Raw genomic sequence first — 21,259 nt, 5'->3', positions numbered from 1 at the left:
AAATTATGCTTTCGGAATATGTGGGTGTGAGGGTTTTCCCTGTAAGTGGTGCCAAAAAAGACTGATGGCAACTGAATCTGCTTGTTTTGTCCACAAGTTTCAATTGCAGCTGCACTTTACAAAGATGCTATGAAAACCACACACTTTGCTTAACCCTTTGCTGGGATTCTAGGATAAAATCTGTTTTTTTCAAATATTGAGCCAAAAAAAATTCAGTCCCTACTCCAATAAACATGCAGTGACAAGAATGCTCTAGTGGCGGCAGCATTGCACCATTGACGCGTGTCATCCGTGAGCTACAGGAGTGAGAAGAAGCGCGACCAAAACCAAAAGCGACTCGCTCCCTAGCAGCGAGGCACACGCTGTCCGCTAGGAGTCGCAGTTTCCCAGCTGCCTGGGTGAGGCAGGGCGGGAGAGGGAGGGTGCGTTCCCGCAGCAACAGGGAAGATGGCAGCGCTCACATCTCTCAGCCAGGTAAGGGATGCGAGCCTTCAGCACAGCACCTTTTTAAGACCACGCGTGCACACGCTTTTGCTTCGCGTTCCACCACCGCTCGGTGTCATTGTCGCCTGTCTTAAAGTCGCCAGATATGGTGGAAATCGGCTCGCTCGGCCGGTCGAGGCAGGCCCAGTCTGGCGACGGCGGCGGTCCCGTTACATAGCGGGCTCGTTAGCCGCCGCCGACGGACACACGGCAGCAGGCTAAGAGACACGAAACTCCGCCCTTTTAACCAAACACCAGTGGCACTCTCAGCGGGTGGAGTGTCAGGGCGTGTCCCCGACGAGCCGCGTCTTTGAAGCGGGCTCATGCGAGCTGGCCTGTCGTCGCCGCTAGCTGGTTAGCATCGTTGGAGCCTAGCGGGCTAAGCTTCGGGCGGTGACAAATTGATGCTGAAGTAAGTCAGGCCAACGACAACGCTACTTTGCGACCAAAAGACAAGGCAGAAGCGCATTCTGTTTTGGGTCGTATGGCGTAATTCCTGTCGTGTTGAACTTCTTTTGCTTTTCAAGTCATGTAAGACTACATTCACACTTTTTCACGATTAAAGGTTTCAACACACCTTTCGCAGTATTCAGGTTCAACACTTGCACTTTTGGTGATGTTAGTGTTTTAACACCCATGCTTCAACCGGTGAAACAGCCAACACACACCCCACACCGTTCATATGTGACAACGACAGGCATGAGTAAAAAAAAATCAGGCCAATGAGGTGCCGCAAGGTGGCGTTTAAAAGAAACACTTCAAAACCCGGCCTGATGCTTTTTTACGTTGCAAATTGTTCCAGCTATTGCATTACTTCACTTTGCTTCACAATGCCAGACAAGCATTGCTGCAATTACCTTGTATTTGACTTTATTGTATTAAATGCCATACCTCCGCACGTCCCAGTCACCCACTGGTCAATCTAAAATATGAAAGTCCACAATGACAGTAATATGCATCTTTCACAGCTGACGAGCGGGAGCGCCGTGTTTGAGAACTTTTACAGACAGGTAAAATGATGACTGGATGCTCTCTTAGCATGTTAGCCGAGTGTGCTAATTCTGTTTACGCGTGTGTATGCAAGGTGGATCCGGGCAACACGGGGAGAGTGGGGCCAACAGAAGCTGCCCTGTTCTTGAAAAAGTCGGGACTTCCAGATGTGACACTGGGAAAGGTAGCGGTGTGATCTTAGCTGCCATTTTGTTGTCATGATTTATTGCAGTTGCTATCAAGTGTGTGAGTTTTAGGCCCAAAAGTACAACATTCATTGATGCTCTTTGTCCCTTTCACACATCTTTGGTGGCAATAAATTTGGCATGTTAATTTCAGAAAGAACCAAGCGAGAGTAAATGCTCAGTCAATGGAGGCTTCACGCTAATACTTAGTTTTATTACAAAGGGGTGTGACCGGTTACATTCCACCCGCCGGTGGCCTTACATACTTCCTCCAACTCTACGTTAAAGGCCATAAAAGGTCCAACTGGCAGGTTTGAAAGGGCCTGCGCTATTGCTAAGTGCGATTGTCTCAAAGCTGTAATAATGCTTGATATGGGCTGGCAGGAAATGGCAGCGAAGCCCATTAGTGTCCTCCCGGAAGAAATATTGAGAGCAGGAAATTATGTCATTGCGTTATTGAATGATTGTCACTGCGGATGATGAATGGGACTTTTTGTATGTCTGCAAGTTACCCAGTGTTTCCAAGCGTTTATGCTGGGGAATTTGTTTGAATTTTACACTAGACCCCTCCCCCCTCAAAAAACAAATAACAAAAAGCAAACTCGAGCCCTGATTCATTTGGAGTTTGGCAGGCATTTTTATCATAACACAATGTGTGAAAAAGTCAAAGACCCTTGCTCAAACTGAATAGTAAATTGGCCAGTTTAGTTTGGTGGAGCCGTCCGTGTACCTGATGTTGATCAACTAGTGTTGTCACAGTCATTGACAAACAAGATAGCTGCTGGTTATTTATTTTTATTTTTCCCTTCCCCAGATTTGGGATCTGGCTGATCCGGACGGTAAAGGCTACTTGGACAAACCGGTAGGATACGCCTCCTTCGGTAGAACCTGAGATGATGACATCGTCAGAATGAGCATCTTTTCCACCCTCTGTGCGGCCAAAAGGGTTTTTACGTGGCGCTGCGTTTGGTGGCGTGTGCGCAGAGCGGCCACGATGTCAGCGTGTCCAGCCTCAACCTCAGCGTGCCGCCGCCCAAGTTTGTGAGTGGCGGTCCTCCTTTTTCAAACCGCACCTGTCAATCACAATCATTTTAGTCAAGACAATGGAACCTCTGAAAATACATGAAGTTTCAAGGAGCAAGACAATTTCATAAATAATAGACAAGAATAATACATCAGTGGACACACTTGTCTTTTTTTTTCTTTGTCAAAATGAGTTTTCAATGTTAGTTTTCGTTATATGTTTCCAGAAGGACAGCAACAGTCCTTCCCTGAACGCCTCCACTGAAGCTCACTGGGCCGTCAGGGTACCCAAAGGCACCTCACACTTGCGTCATTTTTGAGATGCGTTAAGAATAAGAATATGAATAGCAAACGTTTGTTTCAGCCAGAGGAGAGGAACAAATTTGACGGCATTTTCGAAAGCCTGTCGCCGGTCAACGGCCTGCTGTCGGGGGAGAAGGTCCGACCCGTCCTCATCAACTCCAAGCTGCCCCTGGACGTGCTCGGCAAGGTTTGTGCTCACCTCACGTGTTGAATTGTGGTGTTTTTGTCACTATCCTGTTGCCAAATGTCTCATATCCCGTCAGGTTTGGGACCTGAGCGACATCGATAAAGACGGACATCTGGACAGAGACGAGTTTGCCGTGGTGAGCCGTTTTCCCATTCATTCTTTATTGTCACGACGCGTCACGAGGTAACAGAAATGCCTATTGAAAAGCGGTTCCGGATCCTAAGCAGATCCTGGTTCAGATGCGTTGTGCGCCGGCATCAAAGCTTCCCAGAATCCACGGGTGGTGTTGGTCTCGTTTGGTGGCAGGCCATGCACTTGGTGTACCGCGCGTTGGAGAAGGAGCCCGTGCCGGCCCACCTGCCCGCCGCCCTCATCCCACCGACCAAGAGGAAGAAAAGTCTGGGATCGGTGACGGGCGGCGCGCCCCCGCTGCCGGCCAGCCCGCCGCCACCCAAGGACTCCCTGCGCTCCACACCTTCCCACGGCAGCATGAACTCTCTGAACAGTGCGGGCAGCCTGTCCCCCAAACACACCCTCAAGTCCGCACAGGTACGTACGTGGTGCGACATGCCATTGGACGTGTGAGAGAGTCTCACGGAGGCCTGGACTCTCCAGCATCCCGGCACCTGGGCGGTCCCGCCGTCAGATCGTGGTCGCTACGACGACATCTTCCTGAAGACGGACGCGGACCTGGACGGTTTTGTTAGCGGGCTGGAAGTGAAGGACATCTTCATGCAGTCTGGACTCTCTCAAGGTGTCCTCGCGCATATCTGGTAGGTTAGCTTGGTTGGCCGGCTAGCGACCATTAGCATCCATTCACCCACACTCTCCTCTCGTAACCTGGCAGGGCTCTAGCCGACACCAGACAAATGGGCAAGTTGACCAGGGAGCAGTTTGCGCTCGCCATGCATCTCATCCAGCAGAAAGTTAGCAAAGGTGTGGACCCCCCTCAGGCGCTGACGGCGGATATGATCCCGCCTTCGGAGAGGGGCACTCCCGTCCAGGTAGGTCACTATTGAGGGCTGTACTCGCGGAAATTGAAAGGAGCACCATTTTGCTAAACGAGCAGCTCCGTTTCATCTTGGCGCCATCTGTGACAAATCACAAATAAAGCATGTTGTGTCAATGTGTGAGCAGAGCATGTCGGGGTACATGACGCCAGTGGGATCAGAGATGGTGGCGCTGTCAGAGATGAGGAGGGTAAGCGCTTTTTCTTCTCCTTCATGTGTGCTTAGCGCGTGGCGATGTGGGCATGAGCCAACATTCCCGGTGGTGGTGGTGTTTCTTTTGTTTGTTTTTTTCCTGAATGTGGTGGATTGACTGACGCTTCTGCAACTAACCTCTCTACTCTTACCTCCTCTCCTCCTTCTCAGGCCATAATGTTCAAGTTGTGGGTAGGTAACCAAATTCAGGGCCTCCACTCGCCAATGCTTTCAAGTCCCTGAAACGCCTGGAAGCATTTGCACATCTCTATATATTTGTTTTTCTTTAACCCCCCGTTGAAGTGACAAATCTAACCTTTGTTCCCATTCAAACCGTGCTTGAGCCCACTCGAGACTTGAGTTCTTTTACTGGACCTTTCCCTCCACGTTGCCTCCCTGCCTCGGCCCAGTCGACTTCATTTCCCCATACTTCACTGACACTCCCTTGCTGTGTGTGACCCCCCCCCATGTGCAGGACAGCTCCAGTTCGGTGGGTTCGGGCGAGTTTACAGGTATCAAGGAGCTGGACGACATCAGCCAGGAGATCGCCCAGCTGCAGAGGTAAGACAAGGAGACGTGTTTGCTGCTGAAACTTTTCATGCGTGACGAGTGCGACGTGCTGTTTGGAACGCATCCATTCCCATGTCATGAACGCCGCCGACGCTTCACCTCAACTCCGACCTAAACCTCCCTCGAGAAGAATCGTCACCCTCCACAACCCGAAATTGTAACAGCAACAAGCTATGTGCGTGTGTTTTTCTAATAGAGCAAGCACAACCTAATGCAGATTGATTCAAACATGACAAGTTTTATGTTCATCATGCCTCTCCCTCACATGCGTCCGTCACCCACCCACCAATCGACCACAGCACGCACACGCAACTTACATGTGTGTGTATTTTGTTTGCTCATCACTTATTCTCTCCATAATGCTGCGTCAGCACTCTTGCCTTTACCCAGTGGAATGCGCTCAGGTAAATCGCACAAGTCACTCACTGGACCTGGACTGGTATTCTCACACAAAATGAATATTTACGGTGGGGGGTTAGGGTTCAGCGTAATTTGCCGGACCCCTAATGGTTTTGCTTTCACCGTCCCCTACTGATCCAGAGTGCCGACTTTGGTCATTTTAAGATTTGTGTTCCGAATATGGTGGAATTTCGCTCCGGCGTCTTCCACGATGAACACGTCGACGTGCCTGCACAGCACTGCTTCTTCAACTGTTGTTTTTATCTTTTCTTCTGTATTTGGCTTTGTGTGTGCGCGCCAGGGAGAAGTACACTCTGGAGCAGGACATCAGGGAGGCGGAAGAAGCCATCAGGCACAAGAGCGCCGAGGTCCAGGTAAGCTCACCTGTCGCAAGCTGTCCCCGTGCCGTTGAGCGCAGGCCTGGTTTAATGGCGGCGCTCTTGCGCTTTCAGGAGATGCAGAGCGACCTGGACCGAGAGGCGGCCTGTCTGCAGGAACTGGAGGCGCAGAAGCAGGATGCCCAAGACCGCCTGGAGGAGATGGACCAGCAGAAGCACAAGCTGGAGGACATGTTGAATGAGGTCCGCATCAAGTGTCAGGAGGAGTCTCAGATGGTGAGTAAGCATTCATCATTAGGACGATGAACGCGGTAGTTACCATTTATTGACGTTTGGATTCAAAGTGGTATCTGCTGACCCAAAATTTGAGCAGCCCCAGTTTAGATGTTAAAACTCCAGAAACCTGCATTACCCCGCCCGACCTTGTGCTGGTTCCGCCAGATCTCGACCCTGCAGAGTCAGATCCACTCTCAGGAGTCTGACCTACAGAACCAAGAGGAGGAGCTGAGCCGGGCCAAGGCCGACCTGGGCCGGCTGCAGCAGGAGGAGGACCAGCTGGAGCAGAGTCTAGCCGCCGGCAAGATTCAGCTGGAGACCATCATCAAGTCGTTGAAGGCCACGCAGGATGAGATCAACCAGGTGAAATGTCATTTGTCATGGGTGAGATTGCCCCCTTCGGTGTGGTGACGAGCTGGATGTGTTGCGTAGGCGCGCAGTAAACTGTCGCAAATCCAAGACAGCCAGCAGGACGTGTCCAAAAGCATCGAGCAGTACAACAGCACCCTGAACGGGACCCACGGAGGAAGCATGACGAACCTGGCCGACATGAGCGAGAGCTTCAGTGACAGGGAGAACGGAGCCTTCCCCTCTGTGGGGACGGCCTCGCACCCGCAGGTGGCAAAAGTACTCACATCCTCCCTTTCTAGTCAATTCATTTTGTCTCTCGTGTTTCGTTCGACATATTCAAAAATAATTGCTGACATTGGGAAAAGACTGAGATCATTGTTGTGGTAATTTGGGGGAAAAAACAGCCATCCAGTCAGCTGATGTAGATTTTTTGGGCGTCTGGCAGGAGGATCCGTTCAAAGTTAAGCCGTCGGTGTTCAACAGTCAACCTCAGGAGCTTCACGCTGACCCTTTCCACTCGGAGGACCCTTTCAGGACGGACCCTTTCAAAGGTGCGCGCGACCGTCGCCTCGCCTTGGCTCGCCTCCCTCGACTCCTCTTGCTTGTTGCTGTCGTTTACTCGGTGCCCCGCTTTGGTTTGGTTGCCATCTTCCTCCTCCTCATCCAGGAGACCCTTTCCAAAACGACCCCTTTGCCAAGCCGCCAGCAGCTTCTGCAGGTACTCACTTTCACACCTCCACGTTTTTCTTTTAAAGGCGACTTTATCATTGCTTCTGCGAAATGGGACCAGCACGATTATTAGGACCAAAATGATCACAGTTATTGCGATAATGGCGCTATAAGCATTCTTTTTAAACAACAAATGTGCAAGTGAGGTTTCTTCCTTCGTACTTTTTTGGCTGCATAGAAGCTACTCGATTACTACTGCGTGTGCCGTTCTATCTCGCACCTGGGTGGCCACTGCTGCTCACTCACTTTCTCCACCAATCTAACATTGCAGGATACACTGCTCAAAATGACTATAAATCACCAACGCTAATATTAGCGTAGCTAGTATTTTACATCTGTTTCCAGTTGGTTGCATACTCACCAAGTTGCATTGATTCAAATTTTTTCCTTACCGGGCACAAGGAAGCCCTCATTCTGACTTTTGTGATATAAAAGAATCGTGCCCATTTTTCAAAGCAAGTCAGTCAAGAACTCGGAAGCTCGGGGCAACATTGCCAAGCACACATCATCGGCCAATAAAAGATGTCCTGTGTCATTATTTGGAATTGCAGATCCGTTTGGCGGCGACCCATTCAAAGAGACTGACCCGTTCAAGGCCTCGTCTGAAGATTTCTTTAAGAAGACCTCAAAGCTGGACCCCTTCGCTACAGCGGACCCCTTCAGCAAGAGCGCCACGCTACCCTCAAAGGTGACACATTCACTCCTTGCGTGTCATCTGCTCACTTTTCATCAAGTTTCAATCACAAGTTCAAAAAATACTGAAACTTGAAACATTAAGTGTAAAGAAGGTCCACTTCATTTCAACTGATGAGATCAGAGTGCATTTTTCTGAAATTTCAGCCGAAAGCCTAAGAACCTGAACTTTTTGGTCCCCCACTGAGAAATTTTGAAAATAAACACCTGTGTTGTTCTTTTGCAGCAAATGAGTCATTTCACGAGTGGTGACCCGTTCGCCGGCGCCAACCCCAAATCTAAAGGAGCAGGTAGGAATTCTCGCATCCCGGGGGAGCCGACGGCCATTTTCCTGACTGCTGTCCGTCCGTCCCTGTTCAGATTTGTTTGGCGCTTTGGACCCATTTGGCAGTAGCTCCTTCAGCGGCAGCAGCAACAGCAGCTCTGCCGGTTTCGCCGACTTCAGCCACATGGCCAAAGCCAGAGACCCGTTCGAAGGCCGCGCTAGTTGGCTGCCCGACTACCAGAAGGTAACGTGCGATGATGACAACGCTTGCCTGAGACGCTCGAGGCAGCACGGCAACGACTAATCGGATTCTCCCGTGCGGCCAGGCCGCGTTTACAGATGATCCATTCAGCAGGAAGAGTGACATGCCCGCCCTGCCCCCCAAGAAAGGAGTTCCACCGAGACCCAAACCCCCCAGTGGTGAGTGCAACTTTGAAGATTTCATACTGTGCACCTCCGGTTATCGTCAGGGATCTTTTGTCCGACGGGATTTTGTGAGTTAGTGTGCAAAAGTGTGACAGAACGGTGACCGCTTCATATCTGCAGGTAAGACGACGCCAGTGAACATGTCGGGCCCGACGGACGCCCCCAAGCCATGCGACCCCTTCCAGCCGTTCGGCAGGGACACCACCGACCCTTTCCAGAGTAAAAAAGGTTTGGGGGACCCCTTCAGCGGCAAGGACCCTTTCGCTCCGCCATCCTCGGCACCAAGTAAGACTCTTCCTAGATTCTTGCAACCTTCACATTTGTCATGTGACTGTGAAATTATGTCAAGACTCGAACTGGAGAGCTACAGAACGTCTTTGCTGTTTGAGGCAATCAGGGAGACCGAACGAACTCATTTGTGAAAAAATATGAAACACAGTTGGGCAATTTGGGACATTTGTGGTTTCCACAGCACAGAGACAATAGGACACTTGATCCACCGAGTCGATGTTTTGCTAACGTGTGTTCTTTCACCCTCGACAGGGCCTGACAAAGTCAAGGTGAGTTTGACTTTTTGATATCGACATTTGAAAACCCGACTGAACTGTCGCTTTTAGACAGGCAGGTTTGGACGGACGGCGTCGTCTCATGCTCGGACTTATTGGCAGAGGCTAGTCAGCATTGAACATGTGGCTGTACGTGTGCCTGTGTCTGTTGTGCGTATGTGTCAGTTTAACAATGAGGCCCAACAGCTGGAGTGGGCCAAGCGGGAGAGTGAGCGGGCTGAGCGGGATCGCCTGAAGCGTCTCCGGCAACAGGAGCAGGAAGACTTGGAACTCGCCATCGCACTCAGCAAGGCCGAGATGTCTAACGCGTGACCGGTCTCCCGCCCACCACCAACGTGACTCTTGAATATTCTATTGAAACACACAAACACACGATTGACAGCTCCACAAAAAAAAACCGCAACCCACTTTAGAGGTCTTGCGTTGAGCCCAGGCGATGTTGTTCTCCCCCTTTTGTTGGGAGCGTCGGTTAGCATCCGCTGGTGTTCGTGCTCTAAAAAAAATGCTCTGAAACGACTCAATGGGATTTGACGCTCTTTATCATAATTATTAACGATTCACTGTGATGAGGACAAAAAAAAACCTTGTTTTGTTTGTTAAACTTCCATTCTCCAGACGTGCCATAACTGGACAACAAAATGGAGGACGGATATTTGGGCGACGTTAGCTCATCGTTTTCGTCCCGTCGTCCCTGTTTTTGGTTTCAGGTGTGGTGCATTTGGACATGTTATATCCAGAGGGTCCAATACTGATGCTACTGGACAAGAAAATGGAGGACAGGTTGAAGAGTTGGCGCTTAGCAACATCAGCTAACAATTTTGGCCCAATCATCTAAATTGCCCCATAAGTGTGATTGGTTGTCTAAATTGTGACCTGGTGAATTGCTAGCAACCAGTCCACATTCAGCTGGGATAGGCTACAAACTGATGGATTTCCGCTAACAAACATCAAACAACGTACTGTAGTGCTAAAGCAGTATTAGTTCATTATTGCACACGTTTATAATTTTTATGACTTGATGAGGGAATCATTTGTTGTTGTTTTTTTTAACAGAAATGTTTTAAGCTTTTTATTTGGAGATTTTTGAAACTACAGATGATGAGCTTGTTGGATGTTTGAAACTACAGCTAATGTTGACAGGCAGAACAGGATACCGATACAAACTGGAAATGTGTAAACCACTCACCAACTTTTTTTGTTGTTTTTTTGTACTTGAATCAGCGACCGAATGGACGTGATTGAACACACACTGCTGTCTTGACTTGGCGTACTTATTTATTCCTGATGACGGGAAGGTTTACATTGTGCTCCCTTGCAAACCACTTTAAAAACAAACAAACGCGTAAACGCTTGCTGGATGCTGTGATTGCTTTGCTGGATTGAGGCTACTAGAAGACATAATACCCAAATTTGGTTCAAAGATTACCTTCTTTCCCCCATGTTATCTCGAAATTGAAGTTTAAATTTGACACCGCTGGCTGGCTGTTATACTACCGAGTGAAGCACAATTGGTTTTTATAACCGCAAGAAACTCACTGAAAATGTCCAATATCTGTCACTTTGTCAACAAGTATCCATCCAGGACTGTAAAAAAGATGACTGTACAACAAGCAAACTGCTTTGTTATTTCCCCCCCCCCAATGCAAATGTTCCTGTTAATGTGAACTCTCTGATTGATCACCTTTGAGTTACCATGTTGGTGCCACTTCCAATGCATTTCAAATCGGGACTGCATCTCTTCCCCCCATTTTGGGGTTTACAGTCCACACATTCACGATTCACTCTTTTGTTTGAAGTTGTGTCGCTAAGCTAAATGAAGTAACTCAAGCAAGGCCAAAGTGTTTTGACAGAATTGTTGGAACAAATGGTGGCCCTGCTTGTGCTCCTTGTTGAAGCTAGCAGCTCGCTTGCAGTCTTTGCTATGCGAGGTTAACTTGTATGTGTCTTCCCGCCTAAACTGCTAACTTTTGTTTTTCTTTTTTAAATTGTGTTGATTTTGGTATGTGATATCAAGAAGCTAACATGCTCTTAGAATTTTAGCGTTTCTTAGCAGCTAAGACAAATCAATCATTTTCTTGAGCATGTTGATTTAATGACTTCTCTGGTTAATTTTTTCCCTCGTTGAAACTGGTGACTTGATGTTAGCTGGTCAAGGAGGCAGATTTTATTGAAATGTTGCAAATGGACTTTTAAAAGCATCTCCAACATATCACAAAGCGACACAAACAGTGGCAAGCTGCCAGATAACAAACGACTTCTGCTTCTATTGGCCTCAGTATATGTGTCACCTAGCAGAGTAGCTAACTGCTGGCAAGCTGTCAGTATTGTTGTTTCTAATGCGCCTAATCTTGCTTGTCAGACACAAAGTTGCTTCACTGCCATCGCCCCTTCTGCATTTGTGCTCAATCAATTGGCCGAGTTTAGCTTGTCTGTTCTATTGAGCCCTACTGTGAAACCTCAGCCGTGCACCATGCACTGCTTTTTCAGCGGTGACCATTCATACCGTTCATGCTGTATTTGTCTCCTTCGTGCAATAGATGTTTTATTTTTATGTTATTTTTATGTCATGTATGTTTTTCATATGTTCTCCATCGGTTTGATGCACTTGCAGCTGCTGATTCTTTTGGGGCAATGAAAATATTTGGGAGAAAGAATTTTGACAAGTGTTGAGGGTACGTTAACCCTGATATCCTGACGTGTACATTCTTTTTTTGTTTGCTTTTGCTGAGCTGTCTTGATCTAGATGATGTGTATACTTTCACATCTTGTATGGAAAAAGAAAAACCAGAGTGTTACACAAACAATCGAGTGGAATACGGCCATCGTCTTCTACTCTGTTGGACGTTTGTGTTGAAAGAAAAACGAACTCCTACCTGACATGTCATCTCTTTATTTTGGAAGTGTGCTTACACACAAAAAACATTGCAATTTCCCTACATTATAATACAATAAAAGTTTTTTATGTAGTGCATTTCACAACAACTGCAGCTATAACAAAGCGCTTTATACAGAACATAAAATAACAATAATGCAACAAAGACTGAAAATGATAAAAAACTAAACACACGCATAAACATATTGATCAGTACAACAAATGTCAATGAAAGCCTCCTCAAATATCTGAACTTTATTTGGGGTAACTTTTCACAGGTTTGTAGTGACTTTTGATATTTTTGTTGTCGTTTTACTCTGTTTTTCTAGTGGGGGAAAAAACTAATAGCACCAAGCAAGAGGAGTGGCAAAATGGTGTAAAAGAAGGCAACATCAGTAAATCCACGTTGAACATTTAGAAACTTTATTTCAAATGGGGCTTTGTGTAATTTTACACACGCACACACAATGAATACACATTTATTGTGGGGGTTCCTGTGTAAAGTTTGCATGTTCTCCCCGTGCCCGCGTGGGTTTTCTCCGGGCACTCCGGTTTCCTCCCAGATCCCAAAAATATGCTTGGTAGGCAGATTGAGCTCTATAAATTGCCCCTGGGTGTGAGTGCGAGTGTGGATGGTTCTTCGTCTCAGTGTGCCCTGCGATTGGCTGGCAACCGATTCAGGCTTTCCCCCGCCTACTGCCCGATGAATGCTGGGATAGGCTCCAGCACGCCCGCGACCCCCGTGGGGACAAGCAGTATTGAAAATGGATGGACGGGTTCCCTGCAGTTAGTTATAACGGTGCTCTAATTCAGTGTTTCCCGTACAGTGTACCGTGAGAGATGTTTAGCTGTGCCGTGGGAAATTGTCCAACATTAATTACGGAGCGTATTGTAAACAGGATCGGCAAACCACTGGTCAGTTAGCGCAAGGCCTGGTCAGCCACTTGCTAATCGTGTATGCGTGGCAAATCGGAGAATCCTGAGATTTCATGTTGTGGCATCGGCACATACTCAGTTTATGTGTGTGTTGCTGTGTACTTTTACTAACAGTGACACTATGACGGCTGTGGTGCGTTTTTGGTCCGATGGAAATCAGAGCATGTAGTTCAACGAGAGAACCTGGATTGTTCATTTTTCACCAACATAAAATACACAGTCAAGTAGAGACACCTCGACTGTGATAGCCACTCAGCCGCTGTCAGAACAGCAGAGCGTCTTTAAAAGTGACTTTGTTCTTAATGTCGCAATATTTATAGCTCGTCTAAAACAGTAAACAGTCATATTGATTCTTTAGGATTTTGATCACAATCACTTTCAATAGTTTATTACTTACACTGTCTAAAACCTTTTTTCAAAAACTGTCACTTTTATTTACAAAAGAAATACAATTTATTTATTTATTTTTAGTATTTATTTTTATTCAATTATTCGACTCACCATACATATATATATATACAGACAAATTTCACCACACCCAGATGTGTGTGTGACAATCATTGGGTCTTTACCTTTCTTATAGATAGGAATAGAACTTTACGTCTTTTGATGTAATATAACTGATTTTAATATAGAAGCTGGTGTAACACTGAACAGATTTTTGTTGGTGGTGTGCCTCGAGATTTTTTCCAATGAAAAGGTGTGCCGTGAATGAAAAAAGGTTGGGAAACACTGCTCTAATTTATAACTTCCGTGAAACAAAATGGCAATCTAGTTTTAATTTGAAGGCAAAGCCGGAAGTTTCAGTTTGTTTTTACAACTTCGTAGTGGCGATGTTGTGTGGTTAAACCACCGAGCTCGATTGACGGTTAAATTGTTTTTTGCTTTCGTACGATAAGCACGTTTTTGTAGAAAAGAGGCCAAGTGAAAAGAGTTTCTACGCGGAGGTATACATTTTATGCGGTTACATACATGCTTGCTAAAATGTAATGTGTTAGCTACATGGATTTTAACCTGAAACGTAGTTAGCGACTAGTTTAGTTTTGGCGATTACACTTAGAACTCGCACAAGTGTTCCTCCATTTTTCTTTTTTTTTAGAATGGAATCATTGCGTTAAATGTTCAAATATACAATAATCAACATTTGCGGCTGTCAAAGTTCTCTCTATTTACCACTTACCTCACCGTAGTTTCACTGCCCAGTCCAGTCAATTTGTCCGATGCCACGCAATTTAAAAGGTAGTCTATCTTCTTCTGGTTAATGTCCAGTAGAGCTGTCAGTGGCCAGATGAAGGTGTTGGTGACTGGAGGCTCCGGCTTGGTGGGGATGGCCATACAACATGTGGTGAAAGAGGAAGGGGCAGGCTACGAAGGTGAAGAGTGGATCTTCCTCTCCTCCAAAGATGCAGACCTCACGTGGGCACACAATCACTCAACTCTTGTTTGAAAGTTGCTGTCAAAGGTCTCTAATCTCGATGCTTGTGTCCTTGGGTCTTGTAGGAGCATGCAAGAGACGCAGGAAGTGTTCAGGAAACACCAGCCCACCCATGTTATCCACCTGGCCGCCATGGTGGGGGGCCTTTTCAAAAACTTGAAGCGTAACCTGGACTTTTGGGTACATGAAAGTGCACTTTGTTGTTTTGGCACTCTTGATCAAACTCGTCACCTCCAGCAACTGTAGTATCTTTTCTCCTCAGAGGAATAACATCCACATCAATGACAATGTGCTGCAGGCCGCACATGAAGTAGGTGTGCTTAAGGTCGTCTCCTGTCTGTCCACCTGCATATTTCCTGATAAGACCGCATATCCCATCAATGAGACTATGGTAAGTGGCGGCGTTTATTGGGTGTGTTTTACAGCAGCAACTCTGGTGACTGTTTGAGGTGTTATGACAACATCAGACAAATAATCCCTTCTAAAACAGTGGTTGGACTCTGATTTGTTCATAATTAATAAAAACAGAATCAATGTCAGAAGAAGTGTCTGTATATTAAGTTGCGCTTTTGGAAGGTAATTCAGAATAAGGCTGACATCACTTTTTACACAATATATTTTAATGGTCACTATACAGAAAATTCATAAAATTATGAAGGGGCCCCTCCAGAATTTCCTGTCTATCCGAATTGTGTCATATGCACAGTCTCATTCAGCTTGAATGTGTTTCTTTCACCCCGCAGATCCATAATGGCCCACCTCACGAGTCCAACTTTGGCTATGCCTATGCAAAAAGAATGTTAGATGTCCACAACAGGTGGGCATACTGAGTGCTTATGTGACTATTGACTTAACTGCAAAGGAAGAAGGACACAACATTTCAGAGCTCTAAAGTTGCAGTTCTCAACAAAACATCTTTGCACTTTGTCGTCATAGGAATAACTCTTACTGGTTACTGGTAATTGTGCTTGCTGAGTTTAAAGGTCAATTCACCATCCTACCCAAATCTTAGCCTGGTGTTTTGATTTTTTCCGAATTTGCAAGCATACACTTGTGCTGGCTTTTATTAGGCTCGTGTCAGTGTTTACAGACATCTTTTTGTAATTTGCACTTTTCAACTCATTGTCTCGATTTCCAAAGTCTAATGAGGTGCATTGATGTCGTGCAGGGCCTACTTCCAGCAGCATGGACGCTGCTACACGGCTGTCATCCCCACAAATGTGTTTGGTCCCCATGACAACTTCAGCATTGAAGATGGCCACGTGCTGCCGGGCCTAATTCATAAAACCTACATTGCCAAAAGTAAGGTGCAACTTTTCATGCAGGCAATTGGGGATGCACAGTTTCGGCGCTTTACTTAAATTGACACTTCAAGCGGTAGCGTCACTTCAAGTGTTTTTCATCCAAGACTTGACTAGCTATGATACACATGAAGCGACCCTATGACGTGTCCAAAATAAGTGCAGGCTATTGTGTGTCTCTGCACTGTTGTCAGAGGAGAGCAAGCCCTTGGTGGTCTGGGGCTCCGGCACTCCCAAAAGGCAGTTCATTTACTCTTTGGACTTGGCTCGCCTCTTCCTCTGGGTTTTGAGAGAGTATCCTGAGGTGGACCCCATCATCCTTTCCGGTAAGTCTTTGTAGCGCGTGCATCGCCGACTCAGAATATCCGGAATGACAATGAAACTGTTTTGTCTGTCGATGCAAGTCGGGGAGGAAGACGAAGTGTCAATCAAAGAAGCGGCCGACACGGTTGTGCAAGCACTGGACTTTAAAGGCCAAGTGGTTGTATCCTAAAATACAATATATGGTCATGTTTACTGCTGCAGCAGGTGCCTGGATGTCATTCCTCAGGAAAGTTATTTGATTTGCATAACTCACTAAATTGGACAGGAGTGAAACTGTATGAGACATGCCGTTGATGTCATGCCATTAAGAAACGGCTCTCGTTTCCTTGACCATCGCTGCAGTACGATCGCAGCAAATCGGATGGGCAGTTCAGAAAGACAGCCAGCAATGCAAAGCTGTGCGGCTACCTTCCACATTTCCACTTCACGCCCTTCAAACAAGGTGGGACCATGAGGGAAAACGCTTCCAGCGGCAGTTTCGGATCAAGGTTGTCACCTGACTTTTGCCTTTCTTCCAGCTCTCAAGGAAACCTGCGACTGGTTTGTTACACACTACGACACAGCTCGCAAGTGAAGTTGTCGACGAGTGGTGGACGAAATCCGCGTGGCGGGATGGAGAGTGGCCAGGTGACGGCGCTCGCCCAGCTGCAGAGACCAAGGTGTCCAGAAGATTTCAAAAAGCAAACATGAATTTCATTGCCATGTGTGTATCATGCGGGGAAAATCCGATCGATTCTTCGTGGTTTGCCGCAGTTCCACATTAAATGGCCTGCCCAACTCAAATCTGTTTTTACTCTTGGTAAGTGTATCATCTGAGTGAAACAAGTTTTGCTTTAAATTTATTACAGATTGTTTAAAAAGGACAGTTGGTGCCTGGAAGGGGGTTAAAAAGTAAGCAATACATAAACGTACAAATTTCAAGGTCACATTTTAGTTGACGAGTGAAGAGGAGTTGAGTTTGTCTTGATGGATTCTGCAGTAATCCCGTCCAAACAGCGCTCTCTTTTTGCACACCTTCCTTGCTTTGGTGATCGACTTGCAGAACGGACGCCCTAATAGAGAGCTGAAAAGACCGGCAATGGCATTTTTCCACATAAATTCATGCAATAACCGTTGGCCATATCAGCAGTTTGAGCATACGACTTCTCTTGAATGCCAAACAACAACTTTGCTCTCAACAGTTACTTGGCGCAACAAGCAACAGCCACTGACCTGGTGCTCATTGATGGCAAGGGAGATGCGCTTCTTGAGTCATTAGTCAAGTAAGAGTCATTCAAAGAGTCAAAAGGCTTTCTGCAAGGAATATCACCAATCAAACCCTTGAAAACAGACAAAAGAGTCAATTACTACGATGCTGCGATTGCAACCTTCCTTCAATGAGCTTACTGCTGAAAGAACAGGCTGGGCTAGAAAAGGAGGAAGGCAGTGATGCGCTGGTCCACTTGCTGCCAGTTTCCTGTGGGAAGATCCTGCAGCTGGAGCAAGATCACCTGCATGGCACGAGAACATTCCGTCCGAGCCGTTCTTACAACCTTCTTGGACGATTTGATAGATTCAAACTTGACGTACCGGTTTCTTGCTTCAGCAGCTGGTTCTGTTCACTGCAACAGTACTCTTTCCTGAGGACAAAAAGATGCCGTGAGGTGCAGTGAAATACTCTATCCTTTTTGGCAACAAAGAAGCTTGGCAGACTCACTTGTGTGGCGTCGAGGATCGCGGGTATGTGTCGCAGGACTCTCGTGGCGCCACCGATTCAAATGGGAATGCAGCAGACGCTCTGCCTCTGCTCGGAAATTGAACCCGTAACTGGCTGACAAACCAGTGTCCTGAGGCCAAGAAAACAGAGCTGCAACAGATCAACATGCCATCCGTCCAATTGTGCTGCCAACCGGCTTCAAGCTTATACCAAGCCAAAGCGTGACCATCAGGAAGCAGAGACTCGCCGGATCCAGCGCTGGCTGCCCGTTGACCTCAGCCGCTGCGTTCAAGGGCACAGTAAGCAGCAACGCGGCCCGAGAGAAAACCGGACAACACAGGAACGACTGGAGGACAGCAAACAGCAGGAAATAGCCGGCGTGTGTGACGCACGTCCACATGGCGGTGACGCTGAAACCTGGAAAGGCAACAAATGCCACTTCGAAAAGGGGAGGGGAGGCGACCTGATCAGCAAGTGTAACTCACCTGCCCAATCGAGGTAACCTCGAATGGTGTCGAGCCGTTGCTCTATGTGGCCCCGCGTTTCGTCCAAGAAGCGCAGCACCACACCCAGACTGATGTTCGTGCTTTCCAGTTTGCTCATGACATCGGCGTAGTAGCGCAAAGTCCGCTCTCGGTACTGGACAAACTCTGACACGCTGTCGTCTGAAGACACAGGTCGGCTCATGTCAAAACTGACTCAGCTAACTTGCAAGCGTCAGATTGGACTTTTGATACCTAGTTTTTGCTGAATGTCCTGAGCTTGGTGTCTGATGTGCTCCAGGTCTTGAACGACGGCTCTGTGTCTGTCCTGCACTTGGGAGCCTTGCATCTGCACATTCTCACGAACAAACGCTGCAGCACAAAAGGCAGAATTGGACTGGTTCACAACCGCAGCCGCTAAAACTTACAAATCAGGTAGCTTGTGTGGGATTGGGTCTTCTGCATATTCTGACGAAAGGGATCAAAAGCGCGACGTTCCCACTGCACGTTATAAAGATTTGAGCTTGACTCACACTTTGAACCCACTGCTAAATCCTCTCCAATAGGAGCCAAAGAAGCGCAAAAGCTCTCACCCATTCGATCGGTAATTTCCCGGATGAGCCGGGCCACCAGTTCTTGTCCTGAGGCAATGAGGGCTTTCTCCTGAGCCAGACGCTGCAGGTTGTCTCTCAGGTCACTTTGCATTTGACTCTGGCCTTTATGCAGCTTGACCTGCTGAGTCTGGAGCTCACCGTGGCCCTTCAGGAGCCGGTCCAGTGACGCTGCCGTCAGCTCTCTTAGCTCCAATTGGCCGTCCTGACACAAAACACTCAAACCAGTATCCAAAAAAAAGTAATTGTAATTCTGGTCAAACAGAAAACGCATGCACGCTACCTACCTTGAGGTCTTCCATTGCAGCTAGTTGGCTGGCAGCTGTGGAGATGACCATGTTTACGGTGCGCTCTGCCCTGAGCCGAAAGAGTTGCTGGCGACTCGCGTAGCACACGGCGCGAGCCCTGTTGCTCACGATGTGATAGGCGTTCCACGTGTCCATCGCTGCCGTGCATTCCTTTATGCTCTGAAATTGCAAATGGGAAACATAACCATCACCTCCAAGTAATGGAAGCATGTTTGCTTCCCAAAATTCAGGTTACGGTAAGAGTACTTAGTGCAATGCTATATAGAGATCAGTTATTTGGGAGGACCAGACAATAAGTGGACATGCACAGAACTTGGTCATTTGGTGGAATTTCCCAGCTTACCATGTGTTGTGTACATTTTACGGCTTACCATGTGTTGTGTACATGGATACGTTGTGCGCCCCTCAATCTGTGCCTGGCAGTTGAACAATGTGACACCCAGTTTCGCCAGTTCCTCTTCTGAGAGACCTTCACAGCTCACTTTTAACTGAGCAACCACCTACACAGAACAGCATGCTAAACCTTTCTCGAAATGCCATCACGCCATTTGTACGATACGACCGTGAGAACATCTGGAATCAACAAAACGTCACTATTTGCCTCAATTTTTAGTTCCAATGTTGCGATTACCTTGTGGTGGCAGCTGTCTAGAGGATTCAGCTCCATCTGCTTGGCCTCAGACAGGAACCTCTCATCACCGGTTGACATTTCAAACTGTGCTTCCTTTGCTAGAATGGCATCTGCAGATGGAGGCGCTGTTTCTGCTGGAGGATGCTCAGTCTGCCTCAGCCATTCAAAGAGCCCGGTGGTTGCTGGTATCCAGTTGGAAAAGATGCAGAGCAGCAGGAGGCAATTGCGGTAGGACAAGAGGTGACCCATGCCTGCAACTATATCACAGTTGTTTAGTAACTCTAAAAGCAGTGCTCCATAAACGCTTCATGAATGTAATGATGCACTCCATTTTAAAGACCCACACTAGAAAAATGAAACTTTAAATGGGATATTTTTGCACCCACATTTATTGAACCATACACGTCAGTTATGTGTAATACGTGTATGAACCTGATCACTATTTTTTTTTAAACAAAATTCAGGAGGTAAAATGGCCCTATCAGCGATGTTTTGCCCAGACATGCCCGCTGCAAGACGGAAGCTGGATGTAGCATCAAAAAGAGCCTCTTTCTGCACAGATAAAATTGTGGCAAACTACACACATTCTAACCAAGTGATAAAACCACACCAACAAGGACACGCAATCGTGGCACTCGTGATGCATGCATCCGTATGTGCATTAGTAACAAAGTTTATTTGTCGTTCGGATGTATTTTCAAGATGAAACTAAAATCAACTATACATTTTACAGGCAAACTTAATTCGACCTTTTAAAAAAAAAAAAAAAAAAAAAAAAACCCTTAATGGCTACATATTTAAAATTACATTTATGGCAATATTAGTGATAAAACAAAATACATTGCGATGGCACTAACTGAAGTTTAAACATAAAAAACAAGGACAAATTTCAACCTACCAGTCATTTGATGTTGCAAAACAACAATCAAACGTGAATAATATTCACTGAATATTGGTGCTGTCCCGCGGCTGATAGAAATAACTCTTTTATGTGCCCACGGAATCTCCGCCCTTTTCAACGCGCAAGCATCCAACGGCCAAAGTGGGCAAGCTAAGGGTGCGCTCGATTTAAAAGCCAGGGTAACACGAAAGTATTTGTCATGCGCGTTTAGGACCGTTTTACATTATTTCTTCTCGACCCTAGGAATAGGTGACATCGCTTGCTTGTACACAAATTTCAGAATTTTGTCGTAATATTTGTTTATATTTTTAAGATGACGATTCAGTTGACCATAAAATTTCACGTAGTACTATAGTAGTCAAGATATTATAATATCTTGAAGCTACAGGTGGAGTTGATGTGAGACAAGTTGATAGCTTCAAATATACACGTGGGCACTAGGCAAACACTAAAATAGCCATAAAGGACACCATCTGGGCGAATGTGCAAAGAAAGATGCCGCCCATTTTGTGCACAGTTAGCTGTAATGTTAAAATCAAGCCAACCTTGATAGCGTCACAGCTGCCTTATTTGGTCGATAACGCAGGTGTGTCCAACTCGTTGAAATTTTGCATTTCAGTAGTAGCCTACGGTTGTCAGCCTCAACTCAAAATTAGAATCAAATAATCAAGTGGACTTGGGCGGTTAAAGATTGTGTTTTGTCAACAACGTGACGAAGTGCCGTACATGCGTACGGGCGTAGGACACAAACTTCGCCACCAGGTGGCACTGCTTGA

General features: G+C 46.7%; 3 protein-coding genes across 12 annotated transcripts; 2 read left to right on the top strand and 1 right to left on the bottom strand.

Moving 5' to 3' along the window:
- The first annotated feature begins 380 nt into the window (after positions 1 to 380).
- Positions 381 to 11,863, top strand: eps15l1a (epidermal growth factor receptor pathway substrate 15-like 1a). 6 transcript variants are annotated; one of them, XM_037249311.1, is made up of 27 exons: positions 381 to 474; positions 1,452 to 1,493; positions 1,568 to 1,657; positions 2,473 to 2,520; positions 2,604 to 2,699; positions 2,909 to 2,965; positions 3,046 to 3,171; positions 3,248 to 3,307; positions 3,478 to 3,720; positions 3,787 to 3,944; positions 4,019 to 4,175; positions 4,309 to 4,371; positions 4,849 to 4,934; positions 5,315 to 5,347; positions 5,644 to 5,716; positions 5,795 to 5,956; positions 6,122 to 6,319; positions 6,389 to 6,583; positions 6,753 to 6,858; positions 6,975 to 7,025; positions 7,588 to 7,724; positions 7,956 to 8,019; positions 8,090 to 8,238; positions 8,321 to 8,414; positions 8,541 to 8,705; positions 8,964 to 8,980; positions 9,152 to 11,863. In XM_037249311.1, exons 1-27 carry the CDS (start codon positions 448 to 450, stop codon positions 9,296 to 9,298), a joined length of 2,844 nt encoding a protein of 947 aa, XP_037105206.1. In that variant the 5' UTR covers positions 381 to 447; the 3' UTR covers positions 9,299 to 11,863. The 6 variants fall into 6 exon arrangements, with proteins under 6 accessions (XP_037105206.1, XP_037105210.1, XP_037105207.1 ...); XM_037249312.1 differs by having other exon boundaries at positions 382 to 474; positions 6,389 to 6,574; XM_037249315.1 differs by lacking the exon at positions 6,975 to 7,025.
- Positions 11,864 to 12,561: 698 nt separating this feature from the next.
- LOC119121657 (GDP-L-fucose synthase-like) lies at positions 12,562 to 16,637 on the top strand. Of its 3 annotated transcripts, none has more exons than XM_037249505.1 (10): positions 12,564 to 12,773; positions 14,067 to 14,167; positions 14,295 to 14,409; positions 14,492 to 14,620; positions 14,973 to 15,046; positions 15,398 to 15,531; positions 15,725 to 15,856; positions 15,935 to 16,014; positions 16,197 to 16,296; positions 16,373 to 16,637. In XM_037249505.1, the coding sequence occupies exons 1-10, from the start codon at positions 12,699 to 12,701 to the stop codon at positions 16,426 to 16,428; spliced, it is 996 nt and encodes a 331-aa protein (XP_037105400.1). In that variant the 5' UTR covers positions 12,564 to 12,698; the 3' UTR covers positions 16,429 to 16,637. The 3 variants fall into 3 exon arrangements, with proteins under 3 accessions (XP_037105399.1, XP_037105400.1, XP_037105401.1); XM_037249506.1 differs by lacking the exon at positions 12,564 to 12,773 and adding an exon at positions 13,584 to 13,741 and having other exon boundaries at positions 14,064 to 14,210; XM_037249504.1 differs by lacking the exon at positions 15,935 to 16,014 and having other exon boundaries at positions 12,562 to 12,773.
- A 49-nt stretch (positions 16,638 to 16,686) lies between these two features.
- On the bottom strand, positions 16,687 to 21,113 carry bmb (brambleberry). Of its 3 annotated transcripts, none has more exons than XM_037249388.1 (13): positions 21,029 to 21,113; positions 19,583 to 19,839; positions 19,323 to 19,451; positions 18,931 to 19,110; positions 18,626 to 18,848; positions 18,288 to 18,404; positions 18,036 to 18,215; positions 17,761 to 17,967; positions 17,551 to 17,680; positions 17,424 to 17,473; positions 17,241 to 17,344; positions 17,067 to 17,173; positions 16,687 to 16,917 (listed from the first exon to the last, which is right to left on the bottom strand). In XM_037249388.1, the coding sequence occupies exons 2-13, from the start codon at positions 19,829 to 19,831 to the stop codon at positions 16,785 to 16,787; spliced, it is 1,809 nt and encodes a 602-aa protein (XP_037105283.1). In that variant the 5' UTR covers positions 19,832 to 19,839; positions 21,029 to 21,113; the 3' UTR covers positions 16,687 to 16,784. The 3 variants fall into 3 exon arrangements, 2 of the variants coding, with proteins under 2 accessions (XP_037105283.1, XP_037105282.1); XM_037249387.1 differs by lacking the exon at positions 21,029 to 21,113 and adding an exon at positions 20,481 to 21,019; XR_005097704.1 differs by lacking the exon at positions 21,029 to 21,113 and adding an exon at positions 20,481 to 21,019 and having other exon boundaries at positions 16,774 to 16,917; positions 17,067 to 17,147.
- Between the last annotated feature and the right edge of the window lie 146 nt (positions 21,114 to 21,259).

The sequence above is a fragment of the Syngnathus acus genome, chromosome 4 (assembly GCF_901709675.1).
Source record: "Syngnathus acus chromosome 4, fSynAcu1.2, whole genome shotgun sequence".
Classification (NCBI taxonomy): Eukaryota; Metazoa; Chordata; class Actinopteri; order Syngnathiformes; family Syngnathidae; genus Syngnathus; species Syngnathus acus.
This window is presented reverse-complemented; position numbering and strand designations above follow the sequence as displayed.